At 54.6% G+C, this 26,175-nt stretch overlaps 1 protein-coding gene across 1 annotated transcript; it reads left to right on the top strand.

Moving 5' to 3' along the window:
- The first annotated feature begins 7,276 nt into the window (after positions 1-7,276).
- On the top strand, positions 7,277-15,260 carry IL12B (interleukin 12B). Its single transcript, XM_004611451.2, has 7 exons — positions 7,277-7,364; positions 8,841-9,116; positions 9,901-10,018; positions 11,107-11,324; positions 12,886-13,043; positions 13,914-14,045; positions 14,937-15,260. The coding sequence occupies exons 1-6, from the start codon at positions 7,277-7,279 to the stop codon at positions 14,043-14,045; spliced, it is 990 nt and encodes a 329-aa protein (XP_004611508.2). The 3' UTR covers positions 14,937-15,260.
- Positions 15,261-26,175: the final 10,915 nt, after the last annotated feature.

The following is a 26,175-nucleotide window of genomic DNA, read 5'->3' as shown; positions in this document are numbered from 1 at the left end:
AGTGCTGGAGGGGGTCTCAGATGTGTGGGCAGGTGAGGGGGACGGGGGCAGGGGGACAGGGTCAGGCTGGACTCCAGCTTCCCAGGGCAAAAGAGGGTCTCTGAGTTCTGGCGTTGAGGAGTCGTTTGCGGCCGTCTCCCCGTCATCAGCTCCGCTTCCAGGGCCCGGGAAGACGCTGCTGGGTCCTCTCTGGGCGGACAATTGCCCCATCCTGAGCCGGAGGCAGCCCGCGGGGCGACCTCTCCCTGCTCTTCCTTCTTCAGTCCCTGAGGCCTGGGAGGCTGCCTGATGTCAACCCCAAGATGGGAGGGAATATTCCGTCTCCCGTGTCCTTCCCCACCCTCAGCCATTTCCTCTTAGTTCATTACCTACAGCCCATGCCTAGATGTTCCCCCGGCCTTATAGATGCACACTTAACCCCCCACAGAAAAAAAAAAAAAAAAAAGGAACTTCTTGAAATTCCCCCAGAAGATTTTTGAGATTTGTTTTCAGTGTTGCAACTTGGTCAAGAGCTGGGTTTCTATTCAGGTTTCCTTCCATCAGAAAAGGCCAGGCGCTGATATACATATATAAGCGTTCCTCGCAGGCCACCAGCAGAAGCGTCTCTACCGGCTTCAGACCCAAGAGAGAGGCCAGAGAGGAAGACCCAGGAGGACTGACGCCTGAGGAGGACCAAGGTGAGCACCCCCGTCCCTGCCACTGCCACACACCTGGCTGGCATCACTGGGGCGCGGGGCGGGGGGGTAGGGGGTGGGGATGGGGGGCAAGTAGAAGAAGGGAGGGTGGGGAAGCTGTGATGCCTGTGAGAAAAGTCCGCCTTTTGAAAGCTGATGTATAAAAATGTGCGTCTATTTATGTACTTTGCGCAAGAGAGTTTTTCCGATTGAAACTTATCTAGAGAGATGTGAGGGGGGAGAAGAAGGGGAGTGATGAGCGCTCGAGGGAAAACACCAGCATCTCCAGCTGATCCTTGCGAATCCGCAAGGAGGGAAACAGGGAAGACAGAGCCAGAGAGACCTGTGCTCCAGGCAGAACACGGGCTGGCGGAGCGAGCCCAGAGAATTTGTTCTAGAAGTCAGCTGCCTTTCAAAAGCATGCCAAGGTCTGGGAACGAACACACGTTTCGCACCCGGCTTGTTTTGACTCGTTTCAATATGGCATTCTCGGAAACTATGCTGCCCAGCGCCAAGGTGCAGAGTAGCAGTGGACGGGAACAGACGGGTGGAGCTGGCCTGGGGACTGTGAACTTTAGGCTCCTTTCCTGCGGTAAGCGATAAGGAATTCTATGATAGAATTCATCCAGACGCCTCCTCGCTGAAGGCGACGGAGCCTGCAGGCTGCCCGTGTGTGATGGGTTAAATCGGCAGCGAGACAAGATGCCAGGAGGGTTCAGGTTCTCCTGACTGTCACTGAGTTGGCTCCACTTACGAAGTGCAGAACAAGAGCGCCAGGATAGGAACTGCTCTTTGAAGGGAAAAGGAAAGACAATCCTTACATTACCTTATTCTTGCCTTCGGGAGCACTGTGGGCGACAATTTTCAGGGAAAGAGCAACGATCAGAGGTTTAAGGGATCACTTTACTGAAGAGAGGTCCAAACTACGGCTGATGGTACACTTTTTTCAAATAAGGAATTTTAAGGTATTAAAAGGCATTTAAGAGTCAGGGGGTAGGAGTATCATTCCCCCTATATTTTCATTTGGAGGGCTATACTAAAGGGCTATTCCTAATTCAGCGCTAGCCTGGGGCGGGGGTTTAAAGGGGGTGTTCACTTCTGGTAGTATTTAGGAGAATGGGATGTCAGGAATCAAACCTGAGTCCCCTGCATGCAAAGCTGTGTTTGAGCCCATTAAGTGATCTCCCAGCTCCTTTTGGTTTTTTCCTTCTTCTTTTTTTTTTTTAATGGCTTATTTAAAGAAGTTTACTTCAAAATAGCACAGTGGGTAGGGCATTTGCCTTGCATGCAGCCAACCCAGGTTCGAGTTCTCCGTCCCTCTCCGAGAGTCTGGCAAGCCACCGAGAGTATCCCGCCCGCATGGCAGAGCCTGGCAAGCTCCCCGTGGCATATTCCATATGCCAAAAACAGTCACAACAAGTCTCACCATGGAGACGTTACTGGTGCCCACTCGAGCAAACTGATGAACCACGGGACGACAGTGCTATAGTGCTACTTCAAAATGATGTGAGGGTGAGGGGGAGAGAGAGAGAGACAGAGACAGAGACGGGGAGAGAGAGAAAGAGAAGGAAAGAAGAAAGAAAGAAAGTTGGCTTCTGGCAGGATCTCCTTCCTCTGTGGGGAGAGAGGAGCGAGCACCTTTATCACCTCAACAGCGCTAAGAAATTCAGTCTGGCCAGATGACGTGACATTTGGGGGTCACTGTAGGAAGCGCGGAGAGGCTGGGTGGGTCTCCAGTGCTGGCTTGCTGGTGGGGACCTGGTGAGTGGCTCTTGCCTAAGCCTGCTGTCCTTTTTTTTTTTTTTTTATCACTTCTTGGGGCTTTTCCGGGACCCGAGTCTACAGTGCCCGTACCTTCTCCTCATGAGCCACACCTGCCAGCGTCTCCCAGCCAGACTCTCGGGGACACCAGGACCCTGCGGCCAGACAGCTCAGTGGGCCAAGTCAGGAAATGAGAATCCGCAAAATGATGGCAGCCGGAGTTAGTGCAGGGCAGGAGGCTCTCTGGGGGCAAATTGCTGGGGGCCCGGGGGTCCTGGGTCACCCAAGGGCTCGTGACAGGTGCTCCCACTCATTCCTCACCACTGCAGGATGCCTTGGGTTTGGGGGAGGTTGGTATGTTTGACTGTATGGGGGCTCAGGGGCGGACTCCTGGCTCTGTGCTCAGGGGTCACTCCGTGTGACACTCAGGGGACAAGGGGTGCTGGAGACTCAACCCGAGTGGGCCACATCCAAGGAAAGCCATGTAGCCCCTAGACACCTCGGGCCCGGGACACCTGCTCTACACACGAAGAGGGTGTGGCGAACAGAGCTCGCGAGACGTGCCCCGGGTCACACACTGAGCGTGGCGCAGAGCAGGGGTGCCAAGGCCGTCGGTCTGGCTCCAGGCGCTGGGGGCCTGGGCGTGGCGGGGGGAGGGGCTCCACATGTGCTCGCCAGATCTTCCGTGATCGTATCTTTTTATTTATTTATTTGGCTTTTGGGTCACACCCGGCGATGCTCAGGGCTGACTCCCGGCTCTGCACTCAGGAATAATCACTCCTGGCGATACTCGGGGGACCCTCTGCGATGCCAGGGATCGAACCCGGGTCAACCACGGGCAAGGCAAACGCCTTCCCCGCTGCGCTATCGCTCCAGCCCCAACCTTTTTTATTTTAAATAAGAACTTCCTTTTTCGAGTGAACCGACAGGAGAACCACAGAGAGAGACAGCTCCGTGGGCAGGAGTGCGGGCCAGGTTTGGGCCCCAGTTTGTACGGATTCCCGGAGAGGCCCCAAGCACAGCGCTGAAGAAAACCCCAGGAGACCACCGGGTGCCGGCACTCCCCTCCTCCAAACGAACAAACCAAATAACCAACAAAGTAGCGCCAGCTAGCTGACAGCTAGCCAGACGAGCGTCCGCGTGGGCACCAGCACAGGCGAACCCTAAATTACACAGGGCGGGGACGCCTGCGGCCCTCGTGCCCAGGTTTCAAAATCCAGACAGCTTAAGGGATGACACACAAAAAGCCATTTTTAGTCCTCCGGACTCTCAAACTTACCTTGCGGAGGAAACGTGGGCTGCGGCTCAGGCTCGTGGGCGTCAGCTGATCTGTCAGAGAGAGACTCTTGGCTTCCCGTGTGTGTGTGTGAGTGTGTGTGTGTGCGCGCTTCTGTATGTGTCATCCCAAGGTGACAGAGACCCCATCTCCATCCCCGGTGGGCCCTGGGGATACCCTCACAGGAAAGGTTTCTGACCCGCCCGCGCGGCTGAGCTTCACCTGGAATTCTCCAGGGCGCCCGCGGCTCTGAGAGGCGGTGCCGGGCACGTGGCCAATGGGAAAACCCCAAAGCTCAGAGTGTGAAGGAATCGCCCAGAGAAACCCAGAAAATGTTTCCGTGCCCGGGTGCCCACATTGGAGTTTTAGGCACTGGTGTAACTATAATACCACCAGGGGCATTTCCCTTGGAGAGGCATGGGGGGGGGAGGGAATTTCTTTTTTTTCCTGCTACTCTGAGGTAGACAAAAGAGAAAGAGGCGGCATTTTTCCTTGGAGCTCTCAGTCCCCGCGGACTCGCTCTCGTCATCAAAGACATCCCACCGTGCTCCCCCAGCAACGCTTTGGAATGGGCACCGCATCCCTTCCCAGGAGCGTGAGCACCACGGAGCTTTGCCACGGAGCTTGGTACAGGCCCCTGCCCTGTCCGCTGGGCTCCAGGCCTAGCGTGCTCCCTGGCTTCCGATGTGTTGGTCAGCATCAAACCACTGGCCGAAGGATTTCGTTTCTGCTATGGTTGTCACTGTCACTGTCATCCTGTTGTTTATCCATTTTGCTGAAGCGGGCACCAGTAACGTCTCCATCGTGAGACTTGTTGTGACTGTTTTTGGCATATCGAATACGCCATGGGGAACTTGCCAGGCTTTTGCCATGTGGGCGGGATACTCTCAGTAGCTTGCCAGGCTCTCTGAGAGTAAATCGAACCCGGGTCAGCTGCGTGCCCTAGCCGCTGTGCTATCGCTCCAGTCTGCTATGGTTGTAATGTGGACAAAATTCATTGCAATTTTGTCCTGGGGGCTCAGCACTCCCCTCCCCAAGAATCCTGAGAGTTTGGGGAAAGACCCCCATTCCAAGACTGTGCTCCTTAATGCAAAGGGATAGAAGAACCCACGATGACCCCCTGGGTCCCCCCCCCCCACCGTCCCCTAAGGCTGTTTTTCTCAGGGCTGGGACACAAACCCAGGCAAAGCAAGCTTGACCGCTGAGCTATAAATCTATCCCTGGCCACTATATTCCCGGTCCTGGCTGAGCTGTCTCAGTCCTGTTGTTTCTCTGGCTTATTTATTTATTTTTTCCTGTAAATTTTTTAGTCTGGGAGCCACGCACGGTGGCACGAAGGGAGCTACTCCTGGCCTATTGCTTAGGGGTCACTCCTGGTTCGGTGCTTGGTGGGGGGGGGAGTCAAAGCCAGGCCTCCCACATGCCAAAGGACAGGCTCGAGCCATCTCCCCCGTCCTCCTCCTCAGATTTAGAGCAGGAAGCTGAGTCACTGGTGCTCCCTGAGCTGGATGGAGTGTGGCAGAAGGGCGGCAAACTGAACTCACCCATTTTCTGTCCCTGTGCTGGAGAGGCCGCTCAACCAGCTGGGACATAGGGGATGCCCCAATCAACTCCTGACACTGCATCTCCCCCCCTCCCCACTCCTCGCCCCGCCCCCCCCCCCGCCCCGAGCACCATCAGGAGAGCACCCCTCCAAACAAAATGAAAATTAGCTGCACCTAATCCCCGGGTGGCGGAGAATTCCCACAGCCTGGAGGTTTTCACAAGCCCTGGGTCTGCCTCAGGATGGGGGTGAGCGTCAACAGAGGATGGGGCCGACAAAACCCCACCCATGACTTTCACAGCCCAGGAGCGGAAAGACCAATCATTGATGGTCTCCTCCCAGAGAATATCCCGACTTTCCTGGGGCTCTGGGACCTGTAGGAGCGTTTCAGCGGCGGCTCTCAAAGTGCAGTGCCCAAGTCAGGTGCCATCCGTTGGGAAAAGTTTTTTTGTTTTGTTTTGTTTTGTTTTTGCTTTTTGGGTCACACCTGGCGATGCACAGGGGTTACTCCTGGCTCTGCACTCAGGAATTACCCCTGGCCATGCTCAGGGAACCATATGGGATGCTGGGATTTGAACCCGGGTCGGCCGCGTGCAAGGCAAACGCCCTACCCGCTGTGCTATCTCTCCAGCCCCTGGGAACAGTTTTTGAGGCAGGCAGATTCTCAGGCTGAGTGCAGCCTGGTGGCACTGCCGTCGGCTCCTGGAACGGACTGAAATACACTCGCAGTGGTGAGCTGTGGGGTTCCAACATGTGGGCGGGAAGCTCGGGGCTGAGGCGTCTAACGGAGAGAATGGTGACATCTCTAAGGGCTGCCCAGGACGGGGCCCACGCAAGGGCTTCGCACTCAAGTTCCATCCCCAGCACTGCTCGGTCCCCGAGCACTGCAGGGAGAGTCACCAACAGCACCCCGCGAGTCAGGATGCAAGTCAAAAATCTTTCCTCCCTCCTAAGGACTCTGGCCCAGGGCTGGTGACAGTCATACCTGTCCATCCCGAACAGCCACGCTGCTCCTCTGCGCCTGTATTCTCCCCATCGAACAGTCAGAGGATGAGTCCGAGGACTCTTTGGGGGTGCTCTTCTCTTAACCTCACCCGGGCTGTGGGAGGAAAAAAAAAATTTTTTTTGCTTTTTATTTTTTTTTAAGGGCCATACCCAGCGATGCTCAGGGGTTACTCTTGGCTCTGCACTCAGGAATTACTCCTGGAGGTGCTGGAGGACCCTATGGGATGCAGGGGGTCAAACTTGGGTCAGCCGCGTGCAAGGCAAACACCTGGGAATCGAACCCGGGTCGGCCACGTGCAAGGCAAACGCCCTCCCCGCTGTACTATCGATCCAGCCCCAAAAAAGAAAAAAAAATTAAATGGTGAACAGTGAGTGCTTATTACTTATTGCACACATGTGAGTCCCAACTTTGAGACTAAGCCTCACATAGTCCCTGGAGCACTTTTCCAGGAGTATCCTGTAAGCACTGCTAGATATGCTTCCCACACCACATACACACACATACATCACGATCCACCACGGAACTGGAGCGATAGTACAACGGGTAGGGCATTTGCCTTGCACACGGCCAGCCCAGGTTCAATCTCTGCCATCCCATACGGTCCCCCAAGCACCGCCAGGTGTAATTTCTGAGCGCAGAACCAGGAGTAACCCTTAGCATCGCCGGGTATGACCCAAAATTAAAAAAACAAAAAGAAAGAAGAAAGAAAGAAAGAAAGAAAGAAAGAAAGAAAGAAAGAAAGAAAGAAAGAAAGAAAGAAAGAAAGAAAGAAAGAAAGAAAGAAAGAAAGAAAGAAAGAAAGAAACCGATACATAGCCAAGGAGATAGGTCAAAGGGCTGGAACACGTTCTGCAGGCAGAAGCCCCAGGTTGGATCGCCAGCACCCTGAGTTTCCCCCGAGCACCGCGGGGTGTGACCCCAGCCCAAATCCAAGCCAAACCTGAGATGCGCTGAGCAGGACGTGCCTCTGCGGCCAAGGTCACGGCGGTGGCTCACTCCTCTCTCCCCTCCTCCAGATGTCTCGGCAGCACCTGCTCGTCCTCTGGGTGGCCTTGGCCGTGCTGGTGGCGCCGCTGGCAGCGCTGTGGGAGCTGCAGAAAGACGGTAAGCAAGCCCCCACGCGCTCCGGGGGCCCGGGCTCTCCGCCCCAACTTCCGGACACCCCACGGGGAGCTGGGGGGCAAAGAAGCCGCCGGGGCGTGGGGCGAGGGAGAGCCGCGGGTCACCCGGAGGGAGGAAAAAAGGGGCTCCGGCCCTTCCTCCAGCTCGGCGGGTCCGAGCCCTGGCAGGAACCGAACCCGGAGCCTCTGCAAGCAAATGCACCTGCTCCGGACCCGGGTTTCTCTTCTCCACCGGGCCTTCGGCAATGGCACGGGAGGAGGTTCGAGGTTACGTATGCAAAGCTCCGGGGTTGGACACCTCCAGAACATGGAGCTTCCAACCTCCCACGTGCCTGGAAACCACGTGCGGCCCGACCTGCAGCTGGGCACGGGCCCCGCAGCGCTCACGGGCCCAGCAGGCCAGGGACGGGAGCCCGGGGGGTCCAAAAAGCCTCGAGTTCTACTGTTCCCTGCGAAGTTCACGGGCCACTTAGGAACGGGAGCCCGGGAGGTCCAAAATGCTTCGCGTTCTACTGTGCACGTGAAGCCCATGTGACAGGCTGCCCAGGGACGGCCGCCTGGGGGTGGGCGGGGCCCATAGAGCCTCGAATTCTACTGTCCAAGGGGCGTTCATGGGCTGAGCCACATGGGGACGGGGGCCCGGGTTGGAGGGGGGGTGTCCCAAAAGCTTTGCGTTCTACTGTCTAAGCGAAGCTCATGTGATAAGCTGCCAAGGGACGGGAGACCAGGGGGTCCAAAAAGCCTCGAGTTCTTCTGTCCAAGGGATGCTCATGGGTCATGCAACTTGGGAACGGGAGCCCAGGGGGCCCAAAAAGCCTCGAGTTCTACTGTCCAAGGGATGCTCATGGGTTATACTATTAGGGGACGGGAGCCCGAGGGTCCAAAAGGCCTTGAGTTCTACTGTCCAAGGGATGCTCATGGGTCCTGCTACTTGGGGACAGGAGCCCAGGGGGCCCAAAAGGCCTCGAGTTCTACTGTCCAAGGGATGCTCATGGGTTATACTATTAGGGGACGGGAGCCCGAGGGTCCAAAAGGCCTTGAGTTCTACTGTCCAAGGGATGCTCATGGGTCCTGCTACTTGGGGACAGGAGCCCAGGGGGCCCAAAAGGCCTCGAGTTCTACTGTCCAAGGGATGCTCATGGGTCCTGCTACTTGGGGACAGGAGCCCAGGGGGCCCAAAAAGCCTCGAGTTGTACTGTACAAGCGAAGCTCAGGGGCCGAGCCACTTGGGGACGGGTGCCCGGGGGGTCCATAAAGCTTCGCGTTCTACAGTCCAAGCAAAGCGCATGTGACAAGCTGCCAAAGGACGGGAGCCCAGGGGGTCCATAAAATCTCGAACCCTCTCAGTTCGTGTCAGCCCCTCCAGGACCTGGCTGGAGGGGGCGACAGGTGCCCGGGTGGCCCAGGAAGCCCCCGCTCCGCCCGTCACGGCTCCTTCGCCTTTCTTGTGGCCCTCCAGTTTACGTGGTGGAGCTGGACTGGCATCCCGACGCGCCGGGAGAAACGGTGGTGCTGAGCTGCAGTGCCCCTGCGGAAGCCGACGTCACTTGGAACTGGAGCCGGAGCGACAAGCCGGTCGGCCGGGGCCCGACCCTGACGGTCCACGTGCGCGAGTTCAGCGACGCCGGCGAGTACACCTGCCACGTGGGCCGCGAGCCGCGGAGCAGCTGGACCCTGCTGCTGCACAAGTGGGAGGACGGGCTGTGGTCCACCGACATCCTCAAGGCCCAGAAAGGTACCCACGTGCCCTCTGCAGCCAGCAGAGACCCAGAGACAGAGCACAGTGGGCAGGGCGTTTGCTTTGCACGCGGCCCACCCGGGTTCGAGCCCCGGTACCCCATAGGGTCTCCCGGGCACTGCCAGGAGCGATTCCTGGGTGCAGAGCCAGGAGTAACCCCTGAGCAAAGACCAAAGAGAGAGAGAGAGAGAGAGAGAGAGAGAGAGAGAGAGACAGACAGACAGACAGACACACACACACACACACACACACACACACACACACAGAATCTGGGGTGGAGACAGTTAATGGGTTAATATTGAGTCCCTGACTAAAACCAGTTCCCCACCCAGAACATACATTTTCCTATGCCTTTGTAGATCTTTCCCACCATCCAAATCTCATGTTGAAAATATCATGGGAAGTCTGTGCTTCTCCCAAGAGTCGATTTACATGAGTGGCCTCACTCACTGGTGACTAGAGACTCACCTGTGTATGTGTGTGGTTGGGGGCATCCTGGAGACAGGGGGTATTAGCCTTGGAAGTGTTAGGTGGGGAGGATATGTGGCAGAATCAGATGCACGCGCGCGCGCGCACACACACACACGGTATGCATGCCCCAATGCATGCTGCACCACTATAAGCAGGAAAGTCGGGTGTTTTTTCAAAGACAACTGGAAAGGACTTGACTCTTGTGACATTGGGTGGCCTGTGATGAGTCATAATCAAAAATCTTTCTGGGAGAGAAATACATATATATATACCCTGGTGTTTAGCTGTTTTTTTTTTTTTTCCAATTCAGAACCCAAACAGAAGACCTACCTGAGATGCGAGGCAAAGAATTATTCTGGACATTTCACCTGCTGGTGGCTGACGGCAATTGGCTCTAACCTGACTTTCAATGTCAAGAGCAGCAGAGGGTAAGTAGCCTACTGATTATTCTGTTACGTAAGGGAGGTGCCCCAGAGATAGGTCAAAGGTCAGTTGGGTCTGTTTGCTTTTTGTTTTGGGGGTCACACCAGGCAGTGCTTAGGGTTTACTTGTGGCTCTGCACTCGGGGATTATTCCTGGCAGGCTCTGGGGACCATATGGAATGCTGGGGGTCAAACCCGGGTGGGCTCCTTACAGGGCAACCCCGGTACCCACTATACTATCGCTGCAGCCCCTGTCCCCCATAGTATGTTCAGAGAGGAGAAAGGCCAGATGGGTAGACACAATTGGATCCTACTTTAGAAAAACTGCAAATGACTTGTACACAGACAAAAATGTGTGTGCATACACATGTCTACACAGGGATATGGATGTTGAATATGACTGTGGCGAATGAGAATATTCTTTGTGTATTCATTGAGAAGGATCTAGAGTTTTCTTTTCCAAAGTAGGTGATACTGCTACCCGCACTCCCATTCCCCCAGGCCTCCTGCCCCAGGAGAGATGGCGTGATCTGGGGGAAGTGTAGTAGATCCAGGGGCAATTTGGGTGCTTTCTGTTTGTTTGCTTTTAAAGAAGGTAGCTTTCCAGGAGAATACTGAAAAGCGGGTGGAAGGCTAAATAAATTTGAAAACTTCCGAAAAGGAATATGTACTAAGAATAATAATAGTATTTCTTTTCTTTTTTTAAAAAAAGATATTACTAGGGCTGGAGCGATAGCACAGCGGGTAGGGCATTTGCCTTGCACGCAGCTGACCCGGGTTCAATTCCCAGCATCCCATAGGGTCCCCTGAGCATCGCCAGGAGTTAATTCCTGAGTGCAGAGCCAGGAGTGACCCCTGTGCATCGCCGGTGTGACCCAAAAAGCAAAAAACAAAAAAGAGTGATTCCTGAGTGCACACAGCCAGGATAATCCCTGAGCATCACCAGATGTGGCCCCCCAAAAAACAAACAAATTTTAATTTTAACATTAAAAAAAAAAAAAGGTGTCCTCAGATGCCCGGCTACAACAGCCAAAGAAACAGGGCCGAGCACCAGTGACCAGGTGGGATTTCAGCTCCTCTGTCTTGGGTTTCAGCTCGGCGGACCCCCGAGGGGTGACGTGTGGAGAGGCCACAGCCTCTGCGGAGAAAGTGCGCGTGGACCACAGGGACTACACCCGGTACGAGGTGGAGTGCCAGGAGCGCAGTGCCTGCCCGACTGCCGAGGAGAACCACCCCGTGGAGATCGTGCTGGACGCCGTGCACAAGCTCAAGTACGAGAACTACACCAGCAGCTTCTTCATCCGGGACATCGGTGAGTGCTGCGCTCCCTCCCGGGGTCCTGCTGGCGACTCGCTGCCCATCCCACAGTGCTCTGGGATGGGGGGGGTCACTCGTGGGGGTGCTTGTATCCTGTGCCCCCCCAAAGGCGGGGGAGGGGGTAGATGCGGCCCGCATCACGAGAAGGAAGAGGACGTGGAATCTCGGAAAGGTCAGACCACGTGGTGGCCGGAATCTAATCACGCTGGTGATTGGGCCCCAGACGGGCCCCACTGGAAACGCAGGCCCTGGGGAACGCTTGGCTTCTGCTTCCCCCAGGGGTCCTGGTGAATCTGGGTGCAAGCCCCTCCGGCGAGATCCAGTCACATGGCACCAGAGACTCTCGGTCGGCTGCCGCCATTCAGCTTAGATGAGTTTCCTGGCGGCACCCTCCAGGTCCTTAAATGAGATGTCGCTAGGTTCAGTTCAGAGCCAGGGGTGTGTGAGATGTGGCTTAAAACTCAGTGATGAGGATGGGAGAAATCATACAGTGGAGAGGGCGTTTGCCTTGTAGCCAACCGGAGTTCAATCCCTGGCATCCTGTATTATACTCCAGTACCACCAGGAGTGATCCTTGAGCACAGAACTGGGAGTAAGCCCTAAGCACTTCTGGTGTGCCCCCCCACCACAAAAAAAGAACAACTCAGTGATAAAGCTTATGCCATGCACACAGGGAGCCTTGGGGGGTTCAGTCCCCAGTACCACAAAATAAAATAACTTCATTGTGGGGCTGGAGCGATAGCACAGCGGGGAGGGCATTTGCCTTGCATGCAGCCGACCCGGGTTCGATTCCCAGCATCCCATATGGTCCCCTGAGCACTGCCAGGAGTAATTCCTGAGTGCAGAGCCAGGAGTAACCCCTGTGCATCGCCAGGTGTGACCCATAAAAAAGCAAAAAAAAAAAAAACAAAAAAAAAAACCTTTATTATTATCTTGAGGCCAGGAAGATACGGTGCAACATAGAGGGGAACACTGTGTTCCGGAGGGAAGGTTCTGGGCTCTCAAAGGCGTGGACCGAGGGCCATCTAGGGTGGGGGGGAGGAGGCTGAGCCTGCCTCAGAGCAGGGGGCAGACTGCTGGTGCCCTGAAAGGCAGAGAACTGCCGGGGAGAGGGGGTGGAAGAGACCTGACAGCCAAGCCCACCCCGTTAGGAAAATAAGGGGGTCTCTCAGGGGTCGGAGCGATAATGCAACAGGGAGGGCGTTCGCCTTGCACACAGCGGACCCAGGTTCAATCTCCGGCACCCCAGGACCCGGCCAGGAATAAGTCCCAAGGAGTTACCCCTGGGCAGTGCTGGGCATGGCCAAAAAATAACTAACGGACTAAAGAAGTAAGGGAGTCTCTGGGGCCGGAGTGATAGCACAGCGGATAGGGCGTTTGCCCTGCACGCGGCCGACCCGGGTTCGATCCCCGGCATCCCATATGGTCCCCCAAGCACCGCCAGGGGTAATTCCTGAGTGCAAAGCCAGGAGTAACCCCTGAGCATTGCTGGGTGTGACCGAAAAAGCAAAAAAAAAAAAAAAAAAGTAAGGGAGTCTCTCTCCTTTCCCCCACAGTCAAACCCGACCCCCCCAAGAACCTTCAGGTGACGCCCGTGCCGAGCTCTCAATCCGTGACCGTCAGCTGGGAGTACCCCGACAGCTGGAGCACCCCCCACTCCTACTTCTCCCTGACATTTTGCGTCCAGGTCCTGGACAGGACCGGGAAGGAAAAGGTACAAGAGGCAGCAGGTGTTGCAGGGGGCGTGGTGGGAGTTGCTGCGGTCACATTCCCCAGGGCGGTGACCTGGCGTCACGTAGGCACCTGCCCGGTGCTTCCCGTGCCCAGAACCTGCAGGGGTCGGACCTGGCCACCTCCTGGCTGCACTTGATGCTGAAACACAGACCAGCGGTCTCATCAGCAACGTGTCACTGTGCAGACAGGGAAGCTCGGGAAGGTTGAGTGACTGCCCCGAGGTCATCCAGCTAGGGAGAGGGACGCATGCCAGATACACCCGTCTGCCAGACACCTAAGGGTCCCAGGTTCTCTCCCCCTCATTAATTTGTGCACGCATCTTTGGTTCCAGTCTGGGAGATGTGAACTGCGGGGCCTACAATGATAGTATAGCGGGCAGGGCATTTGCACACGGCAGACTCGGGTTTGATCCCCGGCATCCCATATGGTCCCCTGAGTACCGCCAGGACTGATTCCTGAATGCAGAGTCAGGAGTAACCCCTGAGAATCGCCGGGTGTGACCCAAAAGGCAAAAAAAAAATAGGTAGCAGTGCTGTGTCTGAACTCACGTTTGGTGAAAGGATGGATCAGGTCCCCTTGTTCCTGACTCTGTAGTTGGGGCGTTGGAGAAGCTGGTTTAGTCCCGGTTTCCCCCCGCGGCTGTGTTCACACCTGCCAGTAGGTGGCGCCAGCCCCACACGCTGCCCTTGTGAATGGCCAAGCTGGTGCGCTGAGTGAGACCCAGGGCGCGCTTGAGGGGGCGGGAGGGGGGCGAAGGGAAGGGAAGGTGGCTTTGCAGAACCAGGCCCAGGCCACCCCCACCCCCCTCTCGGTGACCGCATTGCCCAAGACGTCCCTCTCCCTGTTGCAGAAAGACCAGATCTCCACGGACACAACCTCCGCCAAGGTCAAGTGCGCGACGGATGACAAGATCCAGGTGCAAGCCCGGGACCGCTACTACAGCTCGTCCTGGAGCGAGTGGGCCTCCGTGCCCTGCAGCTAGGTGAGAAGGGCCCTTCCCGGTTCCCTGGGGCACCGCAGCCCTCCAGGGGGCAGGGCGGGGGCGAGGGGGACAGAAGAGAGGAGGTGACCCTCTAGTCACAGCCCGCAGAGGGAGAAACGTTCAGATTCGCTCATCCACGGTGGCTCTACTCAGCACCCCTGTGTCCGCGGGCCCTGCTGGGCTCAGGTCAGCCTCGCGAGGAAGCAGACAGAGAGGGGACGGGAGGGAGGGAGGGAGGAAGGCAGCCCCGAGCCAGCGCCTGCTCACCGCGGTTCCCAGGGGCTGGACCCTCCCCTGGGGGCCGGCTGGGGCTTTCAGCAACGGATTGGAGATAGTCTTCATTTATTTATTTATTTATTTATTTATTGCGGGGAGGGGTGCTCAGGATCCCTCCTAGTAGGGCTGGGGGTGGGGGGTTGCATGTGGTCCTGGGCCGGCCATAGGCAAGGCAAACTTGCACCCGCCCCCCCGCCCCCACACACACCTTGGACTGTCTCTCTGACCCCAGAGATTCTTGTAAGAAAACCCCCTTCGGAGGGAGCCCCCAGAGTGCACACCACGGGCTGAGCACAGCAAAGTTTGCATGTGTGAGGCCCCGGGTGCCAGCCCCAGGCACCACCGCAGGGTCCCCCTGAGCACCAAGCCCCGAGTCATCCCCTGAGCACCACCAAGTGTGGCCCCCCAGATAAACCAGAAGGAGAGTGCGGAAGTCTAGCGAGCACAGCGCCCCTCCCCCAGGCTCCAGCGCACGTTAGGAAAGCCTGGGCCCCTCCCTGACCCCTCCCCGACCCCTCCCGCTGGTCCCCTGATTTCCATTAACACGGGACAGGAAGCCAGAAGGTTGTGCCGCCCGCATTCCCAGCCCATGCTTCTCCTCCTGATCTTTTCCAGCCTCCCATCCCGGAACCAGACCCCAGGGGAAGAGCCAAGACCCCCGTGAAGATGTGAAGATGCGAAACTTTTACCAGAATGGATGGAGCTTCAGCCCCTCAGGGATATTTTCTACCTGATTTGCATTTGTTTCAGATGCTGATTTATTATTATTATTATTTTTTTTAGGATGATAATGTATTTTTCTATTTAAAGGCGAAGTGTCTACTCGGAACCACCCATTTATTTATTTATAGAGGGAGCAGTTTGCCACTGACCTTAATGCATTTTGAATATTTAAGTAATTTATATATTTATTCATTAAAATAAAATTAAATTTGTTCACGTGAATATTTAAGTGATTTGTTTATGTGTTAACTTCTAATTTCTAGGTTGATTAATGTATCGATGTTCGCAGGCCCGGCTGTGGGGGGCCTGGTTCACACCCTCGCAGCCGGCTCTGCCAGGAATGCGGCCGGCCCTGTGACGCACAGAGTGGATTTACGTGTTATTTATGCAAACAACTCTTCTCACAGGGTTCTGGGGTGCAGGTGGGACCGCGAGCACGAGGGTTCACTGCGCACTGAAACAAATTCAGCCTGTGGGTCGGCTGAATTTAGAAAGGGCTAAATTTAATGTACTAGCCACAGCACAGCAGGGGAGGGCGTTTGCCCTGCACGCGCCCGACCCGGGTTCGATTCCCAGCATCCCATAGGATTCCCCCTGAGCACCACCAGGAGTCATTCTTGAGTGCATGAGCCAGGAGTCACCCCTGGGCACATCGCCGGGTGTGACCCAAAAAGCAAAAAAAAAAAAAAAATCATAGAATTCACTCGTGGTCCCAGCAAGCTTGCTGGGACCAGGTGCTGCATCCCAGCGATAAATGTGCCCTCTGGGAGGGGACGCGTTCGCTTTTCTGCGTGCTTATTTATTTGTACCTCCCGACGGTGAGCTAATAAAAAATGTGACTCTGCAATATTTCAGGCTTGCTCTGCTGATGCGCGCATCCTGTTCCCACACTTAGCAGGGTACGCGTTCCCCTTACTATCTAAAAAAAAAAAAAAAGCCTCTCCTGGGAATTTTATTTCCAGTCTTGCAGAATTGGCCTTTTCCCTGGAGAAGATTCCCCATGTTAGAATCTTGCTGAGCTCAGGAATGTCCCTGAGACCTGACCACAGGGGACGCTGCAAGGGCGGCCTCGGCAAGAGCCCGGTGCCCTGGTACCCCTCCCCTCCTGACTGGAAGGAACTCCCCCAGCAAGACTCCTGGAGCCGAGGAGACGGCTCGACAGTTGGGACCCTGGCACCACACGGTCTTCTGGGCACAGCCTGGAGGGACCTCTGGTGCTGGAAGATGTGGCCCAGAAGCAAAAAGAAGGAAAAAAAAAAGGAAAAATCCTCCCAGCTGCTAGATCCCAGGGCCGTTTCACCCCCTAGACCCAAGTGCTCACGAGCTGTTTGCCAAGTGTCTGCCACATACTCATCCTCGGGATGAAGAAGTTGCAGAAAGATAGCAGCTGGCTTCCCCAAACAGTGCCCGCTTCTGACACAGTGTAGATAGATATAAGACGGGGTGACAAATTCCCCTTGAGGCCACTCACTGCTAAAGCCCCTTCAGGGTCGCAGGTCCTCGAGCAAACCTGTTTCATTCAACATTGTTTATCATGTTGACTCAAGGGGGAAAAATGAAAAACTAAACTAGGGGCTGGAGTGATATAACACAGCAGGGAGGGCGTTTGCCTTGCACGTGGCCGACCCCGGTTTGATTCCCAGCATCCCATTGGGTCCCCCGAGCACCACCAGGAGTCATTCCTAAGTGCAGAGCCAGGAGTAACCCCTGAGCATCGCCGGGTATGACCCAAAAAAGGCAAAAAAAGAAAAAAATACTAAACTAAACTTAAGGGCCAAGGAGAAAGTTCGTCGAGTTGGAATATATGCCCTCCAGCCCCACACTTCAATTCCCTAAGGACTGCTGGGAACTCCCCTGGTGGCCCCCAGCATGCCGCATGTGGTCCCCCAAGCCACTAGAGCTAAGTGGCACCTTTTGGTCATGTAAGCACTGGCCAGACCTGCAGGGCTGGGCGGGGAATTGCCAGGAGAGTCCCCTCCCCCCACAGTCCAGCCCCCAGAATATCACCCAGCGCCTCCCCGCCCCCGCCACACAACTAAAACTGATTCTGGGGTGCTGGAGAGATAGAACAGAGGGGAAGGGGCCTGCCATCCATGCGGCCAGCACGGGTTTAATCCCCAGAACCCCAGAGGATTCCCTGGACCCACCAGGAGTGATCCCTGAGCACAGAGCCAGGAGTAAACCCTGAGCACTGACGGGTGGGGCCTCAAAACAAAACAAAAAATTGATTCTGGGTGGGAACAACTATCAGCTCAGGGATTTTCATAGTCTCCCCATGTCCCTGCCTTCCTCCCGCACCCCAAAGATGGGTCTGTGCAGTCCACTGGGGTCTCTGTCTAGAAGTCTGGGGGATGTTCTTTGGTGACCGGAAATGGGCCATAAGACCTTTATGTTTTGTTTCTTCTGGGGGACCACATCTGGCAGTGCTTAGGGCTGACTCTGACTCTGCTCAAGGACCAGTCTTGGCGGGTTGAGGGACCTTAGGGGGTGCCAGGAATCAAACCATTGGCTGTGTGTGAGGCAAACATTCTCCCTGCTATACTATCGCCCTGGTCCCAGAACTTAATTGCTGTGGGTGTCGGTGAGCCTGTGGTCTGATTAATTGCAGGCCACTGGGCTCACAGAGCTTCCCAGCCCCTCACAAGGGTGTTAGGTGACTCACGAAGATAGTGTGAGGAAGAGGAGGAGGAGGACATGGAGCAGATGGAGGAGGAGGAGAGGAGGAGATGGAGGAAGAGGAGGAGGAGAAGGAGGAGAGGAAGAGATGGAGGAAGAGGAGGAGGAAGAGGAGGAGAGAAAGAGATGGTGGAAGAGGAGGAGGAGGAAAAGGAGGAAGAGGAAGAAGAGGAAGAGGAGGAGGAGGAGAAGGAGTAGAGGAGGAAGAGGAGAAGGAGGAGGAGGAAGAAAAGGAGGAGATGAAGGAGGAGGAGGAGAGGAGGAGATGGAGGAAGAGGAGGAGGAGAGGAAGAGATGGAGGAAGAGGAGGAGAGAAAGAGATGGTGGAAGAGGAGGAGGAGGAAAAGGAGGAAGAGGAAGAAGAGGAAGAGGAGGAGAAGGAGTAGAGGAGGAAGAGGAGAAGGAGGAGGAGGAAGAAAAGGAGGAGATGAAGGAGGAGGAGGAGAGGAGGAGATGGAGGAAGAGGAGGAGGAGAGGAAAAGATGGAGGAAGAGGAGGAGAGAAAGAGATGGTGGAAGAGGAGGAGGAGGAAAAGGAGGAAGAGGAAGAAGAGGAAGAGGAGGAGAAGGAGTAGAGGAGGAAGAGGAGAAGGAGGAGGAGGAAGAAAAGGAGGAGATGAAGGAGGAGGAGGAGAGGAGGAGATGGAGGAAGAGGAGGAGGAGAGGAAGAGATGGAGGAAGAGGAGGAGAGAAAGAGATGGTGGAAGAGGAGGAGGAGGAAAAGGAGGAAGAGGAAGAAGAGGAAGAGGAGGAGGAAGAGGAGGAGAAGGAGGAGAAGAGATGGAGGAAGAGGAGGAGGAAGAGGAGGAGGAAGAGGAGGAGGAGGAGAAGGAAGAGAGGAGGAGATGGAGGAAGAGGAGGAGGAAGAGATGGAGGAAGAGGAGGAGGAAGAGGAAGAGGAGGAGGGAGAAGATCCAGGATAATCCCATGTCCACAAAGGCTCATGCTGGCGTTTGGGGGCAGGGGGAGGAAGACAGGCAGGAGGGTTCAGCCCCAAGAGTCAGCAAGCAGCAAGGACAGACGAGAGGGTCATGGCTTCCCGGTGGCAGCTCTACAACAGGGGCGCTTGTTTACCGCCCGCGCCTGAGCTGCCCCGGGCCCTTACCCCAGCCCCTCCGGGGCTTCGGCAGGGGCGGGAAGTTGCTGTCATCCCCGTTCAACACTTGGAACCTATCATTTGTCCTCTGAGCCCGCACTGGAGAGCATGTGGTCTCGTAATAGGCACCAGCGGCCCTCCCACGGGGGCTTCCATCTGGCGACGCCGGGACTCGTCACGGGCGGTAATGAACAGCTCTGGCCACGGCGGGGAGAAGTTAATCCCGTTTCATAAGCGCGGAGATCTGTGGACCTCTCCCAAACCTTCCGGGCAGCCGGGGGCAGAGCTTGGAGCTGTGGCCCCCACCAGGCCTGGCGTCACCTCTGACGCCGATTCCTCTCAGGACAGACACAGAGGCTTCCTCCTCCGGCTTTCTCTCCTCTCCTGCAGCCTGTGCAGCTGACATAGTGCTCCCAGCCTCCATGATTTTACTTACTTGGCTCGGGGGAGCTCACTCGGCAGTGCTCGGGCTGTACTTCTGGTTCTGTGCTCAGGGGTCACTCCTCGCAGAGGGCTCGGAGGACTCTATACGGGCTAGGATCAGCAGAGAGACAGCCAAGACGCCTTTGTATTGTCTTGTACAAGTAACTTAGCCCCTAACGATCCCTCTAGCCATGGATCAACCGTTTTTTCTTTTTGTTTGCTTGTTTTTAATGTAGGTATATCTGACACCCGACTGGAGCGACAGCACAGTGGGGAGGGCGTTCGCCTTGCACGTGGTCGACCCGGGTTCAACTCCTCCATCCCCCTCAGAGAGTCCAGCAAGCCACCGAGAGTATCTCGCCTGCATGGCAGAGCCTGGCAAGCTCCCCGTGGTGTATTCGATATGCCAAAAACAGTCACAACAAGTCTCACAATGGAGACGTTACTGGTGCCCACTCGAGTGAATTGATGAACAACGGGACGACAGTGCTACAGTGCTAACTGACACCAAATATTGTATTGGTTTTAGATGTCCCCCAGTCTGAATAAGTTTAGAAGCTCGATTCAATCAGCTTAATCAATGTCTGAATAAATAGCAGTACTCCTGCATTAAAAAAAAAAAGTTTGGGAACCTCTGCTGGGAGTTATACTCCAGGGTGGAGCTTATTACTGGGGTCGGAAGCACCACAGACTTTGGGAGGTCGATCAGGTGGCAGGGCCTGAGCCTGCAGAACCACAGTGATGGCCAAACGGGCATCGCAAGCCCGTCGCCACGTAGCTACAGATGCAGCCTCGGAAACTGGCGCAGGTGCCCGGAGGAGACTGGATTTCTGCGGGGACTGTAAGAATCTAAAGGCATTTCCCGGTAAGGGGAATGGATCTGGCGCAAGCTCCCTTTCCCGGACACTGACGAAAACCTGAAAACCCAGAGGCGGGGCCGGAGCAAGAGCACAGCGGGGAGGGCGTTTGTTTGCCTTGCACACAGCCGTCCTGGGTTCGATCTTGGGCATGCATCATCCCATATGGTCTCCTGAGCACCGCTAGGAGTAATTCCTGAGTGCAGAACTAGGAGTAACCCCTGAGCATCGCTGGGTAGGACGCAAAAAGAAACTGTCACTGTCGCTGTCACTGTCATCCCGTTGCTCATTGATTTGTTCAAGCGGGCACCAGTAATGTCTCTATTGTGGGACATATTGTTACTGTTTTTGGCATATCCAAAACACCACGGGGAGCTTGCCAGGCTCTGCTGTGCGGGGGCGATACTCTCGGTAGCTTGCCGGGCTCTCCGAGAGGGACGGAGGAATCGAACAGGGGTCGGCAAAAAAGAAAAAAAGAAAGAAAGAAAAAATAAAGAGCTGGAGGCATCTTCCCCTCAGATTTTTTTTTTTTTCATTTTTGAGTCACACCTGGCAATGCTCAGGGGCTACTGCTGGTACACCTGGTGGTGCTCGGGGGACCACAGGGGATGCTGGGGATTGAACGTGGCAAACGCCCTCCCCGCTGGGCTATCGCTCCAGCCCCTCCCTCAGACTTTTACCCACAGGTTTAAACTTCTGCAGAGGCTAATTCTGTTTTCCACAATCTCTCTGGTTGGGTGCACGAGGGCGTCAAACACTGCTCTGTGTGTGTGTGTGTGTGTGTGTGTGTGTGTGTGTGTGTGTGTGTGTGTGTCAGGGAGAGGGGGAGTCCCAGGACAACCTGAGTGATCCTTGGTTCAGGGCATAGGTTCCCACGATGCAGCAGCGCAGGGGGCCAGCGGGGTCACGCCCTGCCCTGGGGGCTGGAGCTGGAAGGCGGGCGATCTGATACTGAGGGTGTAAGATCCCACTGGGTACCAGGCAGGGTCTGATACCAGAGTCCTGATCCTCTCCTCTGCCCGCCCCCCCGGCCCCCGTGAGCACAGAACTAGGAGTAATAAGAAATTAATTATTTCTTATTAATTTGAATTCTATTGCGAAGAAGGCTCTTCTTTCTTGCTACAAGTATTTTAGTATTTTTAATGTGGGGGCCACACCCAGCAGTGCTCAGGGCCACGTCCTGGCTCTGTGCTTAGGGATCACTCCTGGCAGGTCTGGGGGCCCCCGAGGGGATGCTGGGATTGACATGGGTTGGCCACAGGCAAGGCAAGCGCGCTCCCCGCTATGCTATGGCCCCGGGCCCTGGTCCTACCTGTTTCATAGAGACACAACCCTAATGTGGGGTTACTAGGACCCAGGGGTCACCACTCATTCCCACAGGCCTGCACATAGGGGGAGGATAAGCAAAAAAAAAACCTCCCGTTTTGGGTGGAACCCTTCCTGCTTTAGTTTCCATTAACAGAATCTGTGGGAAGAGAATACTGAATGCTTTTTTTTTTCTGCTTTTTTTTTTTTAAGGTCACACCTGGCGATGTTCAGGGGTTCCTCCTGGCTCATGCACTCAGGAATTACTCCTGGCGGTGCTCAGGGGACCCTATGGGATGCTGGGAATCGAACCCGGGTCAGCCGCGTGCAAGGCAAATGCCCTCCCCGCTGTGCTATCGCTCCAGCCCCGAGAATGCTGAATGCTTTTATAGGGTGAAGAAGACATTTAAAGTTATTCAAGACAATGGCTCTTAGACAATTGGGATCTGCCCATTTACACATAAAAATGCTAACTAGATATAATTTCCATCTATTCCTTAGATCCATCCTAAAGCATTCCAGAAATCCGTAGCCTAGTGGTATTCTAGACACGAAAAACAAAATGGCTCTTCTTAAAAAAGAGAAAGGAAAAAAATCCTGAGTTTATCTCTTTTTGGAGAATTCCCGGCACCGACACAGGGTCCTGCTTCCAGCCGCTCATCCCCAGGCCCATAGTGCTTCCTCTGTAAAGCCCCACAGAGGTGGGGAGGAGCAATAGCACTCGCCTTGCATGAGGCCAACCCGGGTTCGAACCTCTGCATCCCACCTGGCTCCCAGAGGCTGCCAGGAGTGCTCCGTGAGCACAGAATTAGGAGTAAGCTCCAGTTGTGGCTCAAACTCCCCCCTCCACCCACCCTGCCAAAACCCAAAATCTCCCTCAGAGACCCCAGTGAGAAGCAAGGGAGATTGTCCTCTAAGGAGGAATTTCTAGAGGACACTGGGGAGGTGGGTTATTCCAGTGAACGTGGGTTGGCCACATGCAAAGCAAACGCCCTCCCTGCTGTGCTGTCGCTCCGGCCCCTCCCTTAGACTTTTACCCACTTTTTTTTTTTTTTTTTTTTTGCTTTTTGGGTCACACCCAGCGATGCTCAGGGGTTACTCCTGGCTCTGCACTCAGGAATCACTCCTGGCAGTGCTTGGGGGACCCTATGGGATGCCGGGGATCGAACCTGGGTCGGCCGTGTACAAGGCAAACGCCCTCCCCGCCGTGCTATCGCTCCGGCCCCTTACCCACTGGTTTAAGCTTCTTCTGAGGAGCAGGAGGGTTTCAAACACTGCTCTGTGTGTGTGTGTGTGTGTGTGTGTGTGTGTGTGTGTGTGTGTGTCCCTTTACCCACTGGTTTAAGCTTCTTCCGAGGAGCAGGAGGGTTTCAAACACTGCTCTGTGTGTGTGTGTGTGTGTGTGTGTGTGTGTGTGTGTATGTGTTGGAGAAGGGGTTCCAGTGCCCCTTCTTCGCTGCCATCCATTCTTCCATCTGGAAGAATACAGCATGCCTTCCGGAGAGAGAGATGGTGGCTCGAGATCGGGCTGCTGGATTATCACTATAGAAGACCGATGGATGATAAATATTCACAAACACAGAGAGAGCAAGTGCTCCTTTTGAGGACTGACAGCTGCCGGCTTGGAGCCCCACCCTGCCCCCCCCCCACACACACACATCTGGGCGAGCTGATAAGCCAGGCTGCTCCTTTCTTTGGCCACGACGCCAGAGCTGAACCTGAGGGAAGGAGTCCCAGCCCCCACCCACGGTCTCGCAGGCACGCGTCTGCTAGCCAGGTGCGGAGAAAGCGGAAGTGGAGTGAGAAGCAGAAGTGGGAAATACACTCCGGGGTCCAGAGGGCTTGGAAAAAAAACAAAAACAATTTTTAGGAGGATGATGCGCTGAAATGACGTCGTCTGCATTCAGTACTAGTAAAATTCTGAATTCTGAACATGCGTGACTGGTCTAATGTCTGAGTTTTGTTCCTCCTGACAACCCAGGATGGGAGCGACAGCACAGCGGGGAGGGCGTTTGCCTTGCACACGGCTGACCCAGGTTCGATTCCTCTCTCCCTCTCAGAGAGCCCAGCAAGCTACCGAGAGTATCCCGCCCGCACGGCAGAGCCTGGCAAGCTCCCCGTGGCGTATTCGATAGGCTGAAAACAGTAACAACAAGTCTCACCATGGAGACGTTACTGGTGCCCGCTCGAGCAAATCGATGAACAATGGGATGACAGTGCTACAGTGCTACAACCCAGTCCCTTTTCGGCGGGAGAAGGAGAGAGAGAGAAGAGAAAGGGCAGAGGGAGCAGGGAAATAACCAAAAGGGTTGAACTGGACCATCACACACTGAGAACGACAAATGTCTCACTTTCTAGAAAAATACACCATCTGCTTTCAAGCGACTGTACACTAGAAATACATTTCTTTATACAAATAAGATTTGAAAACTAAAGCTATTTTCTCTGCATCTCCAAACTTTGCTCCGTGTTCTAAGTTTTGATGCCTGATTTGATCTTGAAAGTCAAGAAGAGACAAAGAAGCAATTTGTGTCCCCAGGTCCTCACCAGGTGAAATGTTCCACACTGAAACAATGCAAAATTGGGGCTGGGGAAGTGTCAGCTCACTCCTATGCCAGGCCTTGGGTTTGGTCCTGGACTGTCACGGTATCACTGTCGTCCCATTGTTCATCGATTTGCTCGAGTGGGCACCAGTAACGTCTCCATGGTGAGACATGTTTTGACTGTTTTTGGCATATCAAATACAACACGGGGAGCTTGCCAGGCTCTGCCGTGTGGGCGGGATACTCTCGATAGCTTGCCGGGCTCTCCGAGAGGGATGAAGGAATCGAACCTGGGTCGGCCACATGCAAGGCAAATGCCCTACCCACTGTGCCTTCGCTCCTGGACACCAAAAATAAATAAATGTATAAAAATCATGAAATGACACCAAAAGAATGAAATAATGTATTCCAAATATGCAGTCCCCTCTTTGGATTCCCTCATCTAATGCTAAGCACTGAAGTCATCATTAGCTACAGGGGTTTTTGGTTTTGCTTTTGTTTGGGAACCACACCGGGTGTTGCTCAGGGGTTACTCCTGGCTCCACACTCAGGAATTACTCCTGGCAGTGCTCGGGGATCCTATGGGGTGCCGGAGATGGAACCCAGCTTGGCCACGTGCAAATGCCCTCCCCGCTGTACTAGTGCCCCAGTGCCACACAACAATTTAATACTTCGCAGTTTACTGATGCCGCTTTGTTTATCCCTTCATCGGTTGATGGACATTTTGGGTTTGTCTCCATATTATTTGGCTACCGTGAGCACTGCTGCTATGAATATTCATATTCCTAAATATAATCAGAAACTTCAGCTATTCTTGTTTCATGTCTCGAATACATACAAGGAAAGTGGCTGGAAGGCAAACTTGGCTTTTTAGGGATTGTCACTTAAAAACCAAACCTTCCCCCTGAGGAAAAACATTGCCCCACAGCCTCGACCTTTGACCTGGCTCGCTTATCTCATTTTAATAATAACGTCTATGTATTCCTGAAGTCATCGGTTTGGCAGTGAGTAATACCAATTATACACAGTCTAACTTGAGTTCATTGGAGCTGCAACCACTAAGGGAAAAAAAAAAAAGGATTTTTATTTTGGGACTTTTTAAGGTCTGCATTTTTGTTTTGCTTTGTTTGGGGGCCACACCCAGCACGGTGCTCGGGGCTGACTCCTGGCTCTGTGCTCAGGGGTCCCTCCTGGAGGGCTTGGGGGACCTGAGAGGATGTTGGGGGTGGAACCTGAGCTGGCTGCCTGAAAGGCAAGCGCCCTCCCTGCTGTACCAGCTCCCTGGCCCCAAGGACTGTCATCACTGTCATCATCACTGTCACCCCATTGTTCATCGATTTACTCGAGCGGGCGCCAGAAACGTCTCCATTCGTCCTGAGATTTTAGCAGCCTCTCCTAACCTGTCTTTCCCAACGACTGGAGGCTCTTTCAGGGTCAGGGGAATGAGACCTGTTATCGTTACTGTTTTTGGCATATCATACACCACAGGGAGCTTGCCAGGCTCTGCCGTGCGGGCGGGATACTCTGGGTAGCTTGCCGGGCTCTCCAAGAGGCAGACTGTATTTGGAATAAAAACCTGAAAGTGTTTGAAGTGGCTCTCTCTAGATTCCCCAACCCCTTTTCTAGCATCTTCTAAATGTTTATACTGGATCTGCATTTCTACACTTATCTTGGAAAAACTAAGACTCAGAGATGAGATTATGCAGATTATGCACAAATTCCTTTTTTTTTTTTTGGTGTGTGTGTGTGGGGGGGGTCACACCTGGTGTAACCTGGTGCTCAGCGCTTATTCCTGGCTCTGTGCTCAGGGATCACTCCTGGTGGGGCCCAGGGGCCAGTGGTTGAACTTGGGCGAACTGCATGCAAGACACATGCCTTATCTGCCTTACTATCTCCTCAGCCCCACAAACTCCATTTTTAAAATAATGCCTTCTTAGCATGTAGAAGTTACACGAGGGCCTTAGCCGATGCCATAGGCCCGTCAAGGAATGATTTTGAGGACCGTATGGCCTTACAAATCAGATTCAACTTGTAAAACTTTTCAGTTTGAAATCAACGTCTTAATAAGGAACACATTGCTGTACATGGAAGAGTTCTTCCTCCCAAAGAGTTTTAAAGATGGGGCTGGAGCAATAGTATAGCAGGTAGGGTGTTTGCCTGGCACACAGCTGACCCAGGTTTGATTCCCAGCATCTCATATAGTCCCCCGAGCACTGCCAGAAGGAATTCCTG

The sequence above is a fragment of the Sorex araneus genome, chromosome 2 (genome assembly GCF_027595985.1).
Source record: "Sorex araneus isolate mSorAra2 chromosome 2, mSorAra2.pri, whole genome shotgun sequence".
NCBI classification, from domain to species: Eukaryota; Metazoa; Chordata; class Mammalia; order Eulipotyphla; family Soricidae; genus Sorex; species Sorex araneus.
The sequence above is the reverse complement of the archived record's forward strand: the minus strand, read 5'-3'. Positions and strand labels throughout refer to the sequence as shown.

Excerpts from the sequence above, each read along its gene's own strand:
- IL12B (XM_004611451.2), top strand. The coding sequence starts at position 7,277 with ATGTCTCGGCAGCACCTGCTCGTCCTCTGGGTGGCCTTGGCCGTGCTG. Across the intron at positions 7,365-8,840 it reads GTGGGAGCTGCAGAAAGACG|TTTACGTGGTGGAGCTGGAC; the intron begins GTAAGCAAGCCC and ends GTGGCCCTCCAG. Across the intron at positions 11,325-12,885 it reads CTTCTTCATCCGGGACATCG|TCAAACCCGACCCCCCCAAG; the intron begins GTGAGTGCTGCG and ends TTTCCCCCACAG.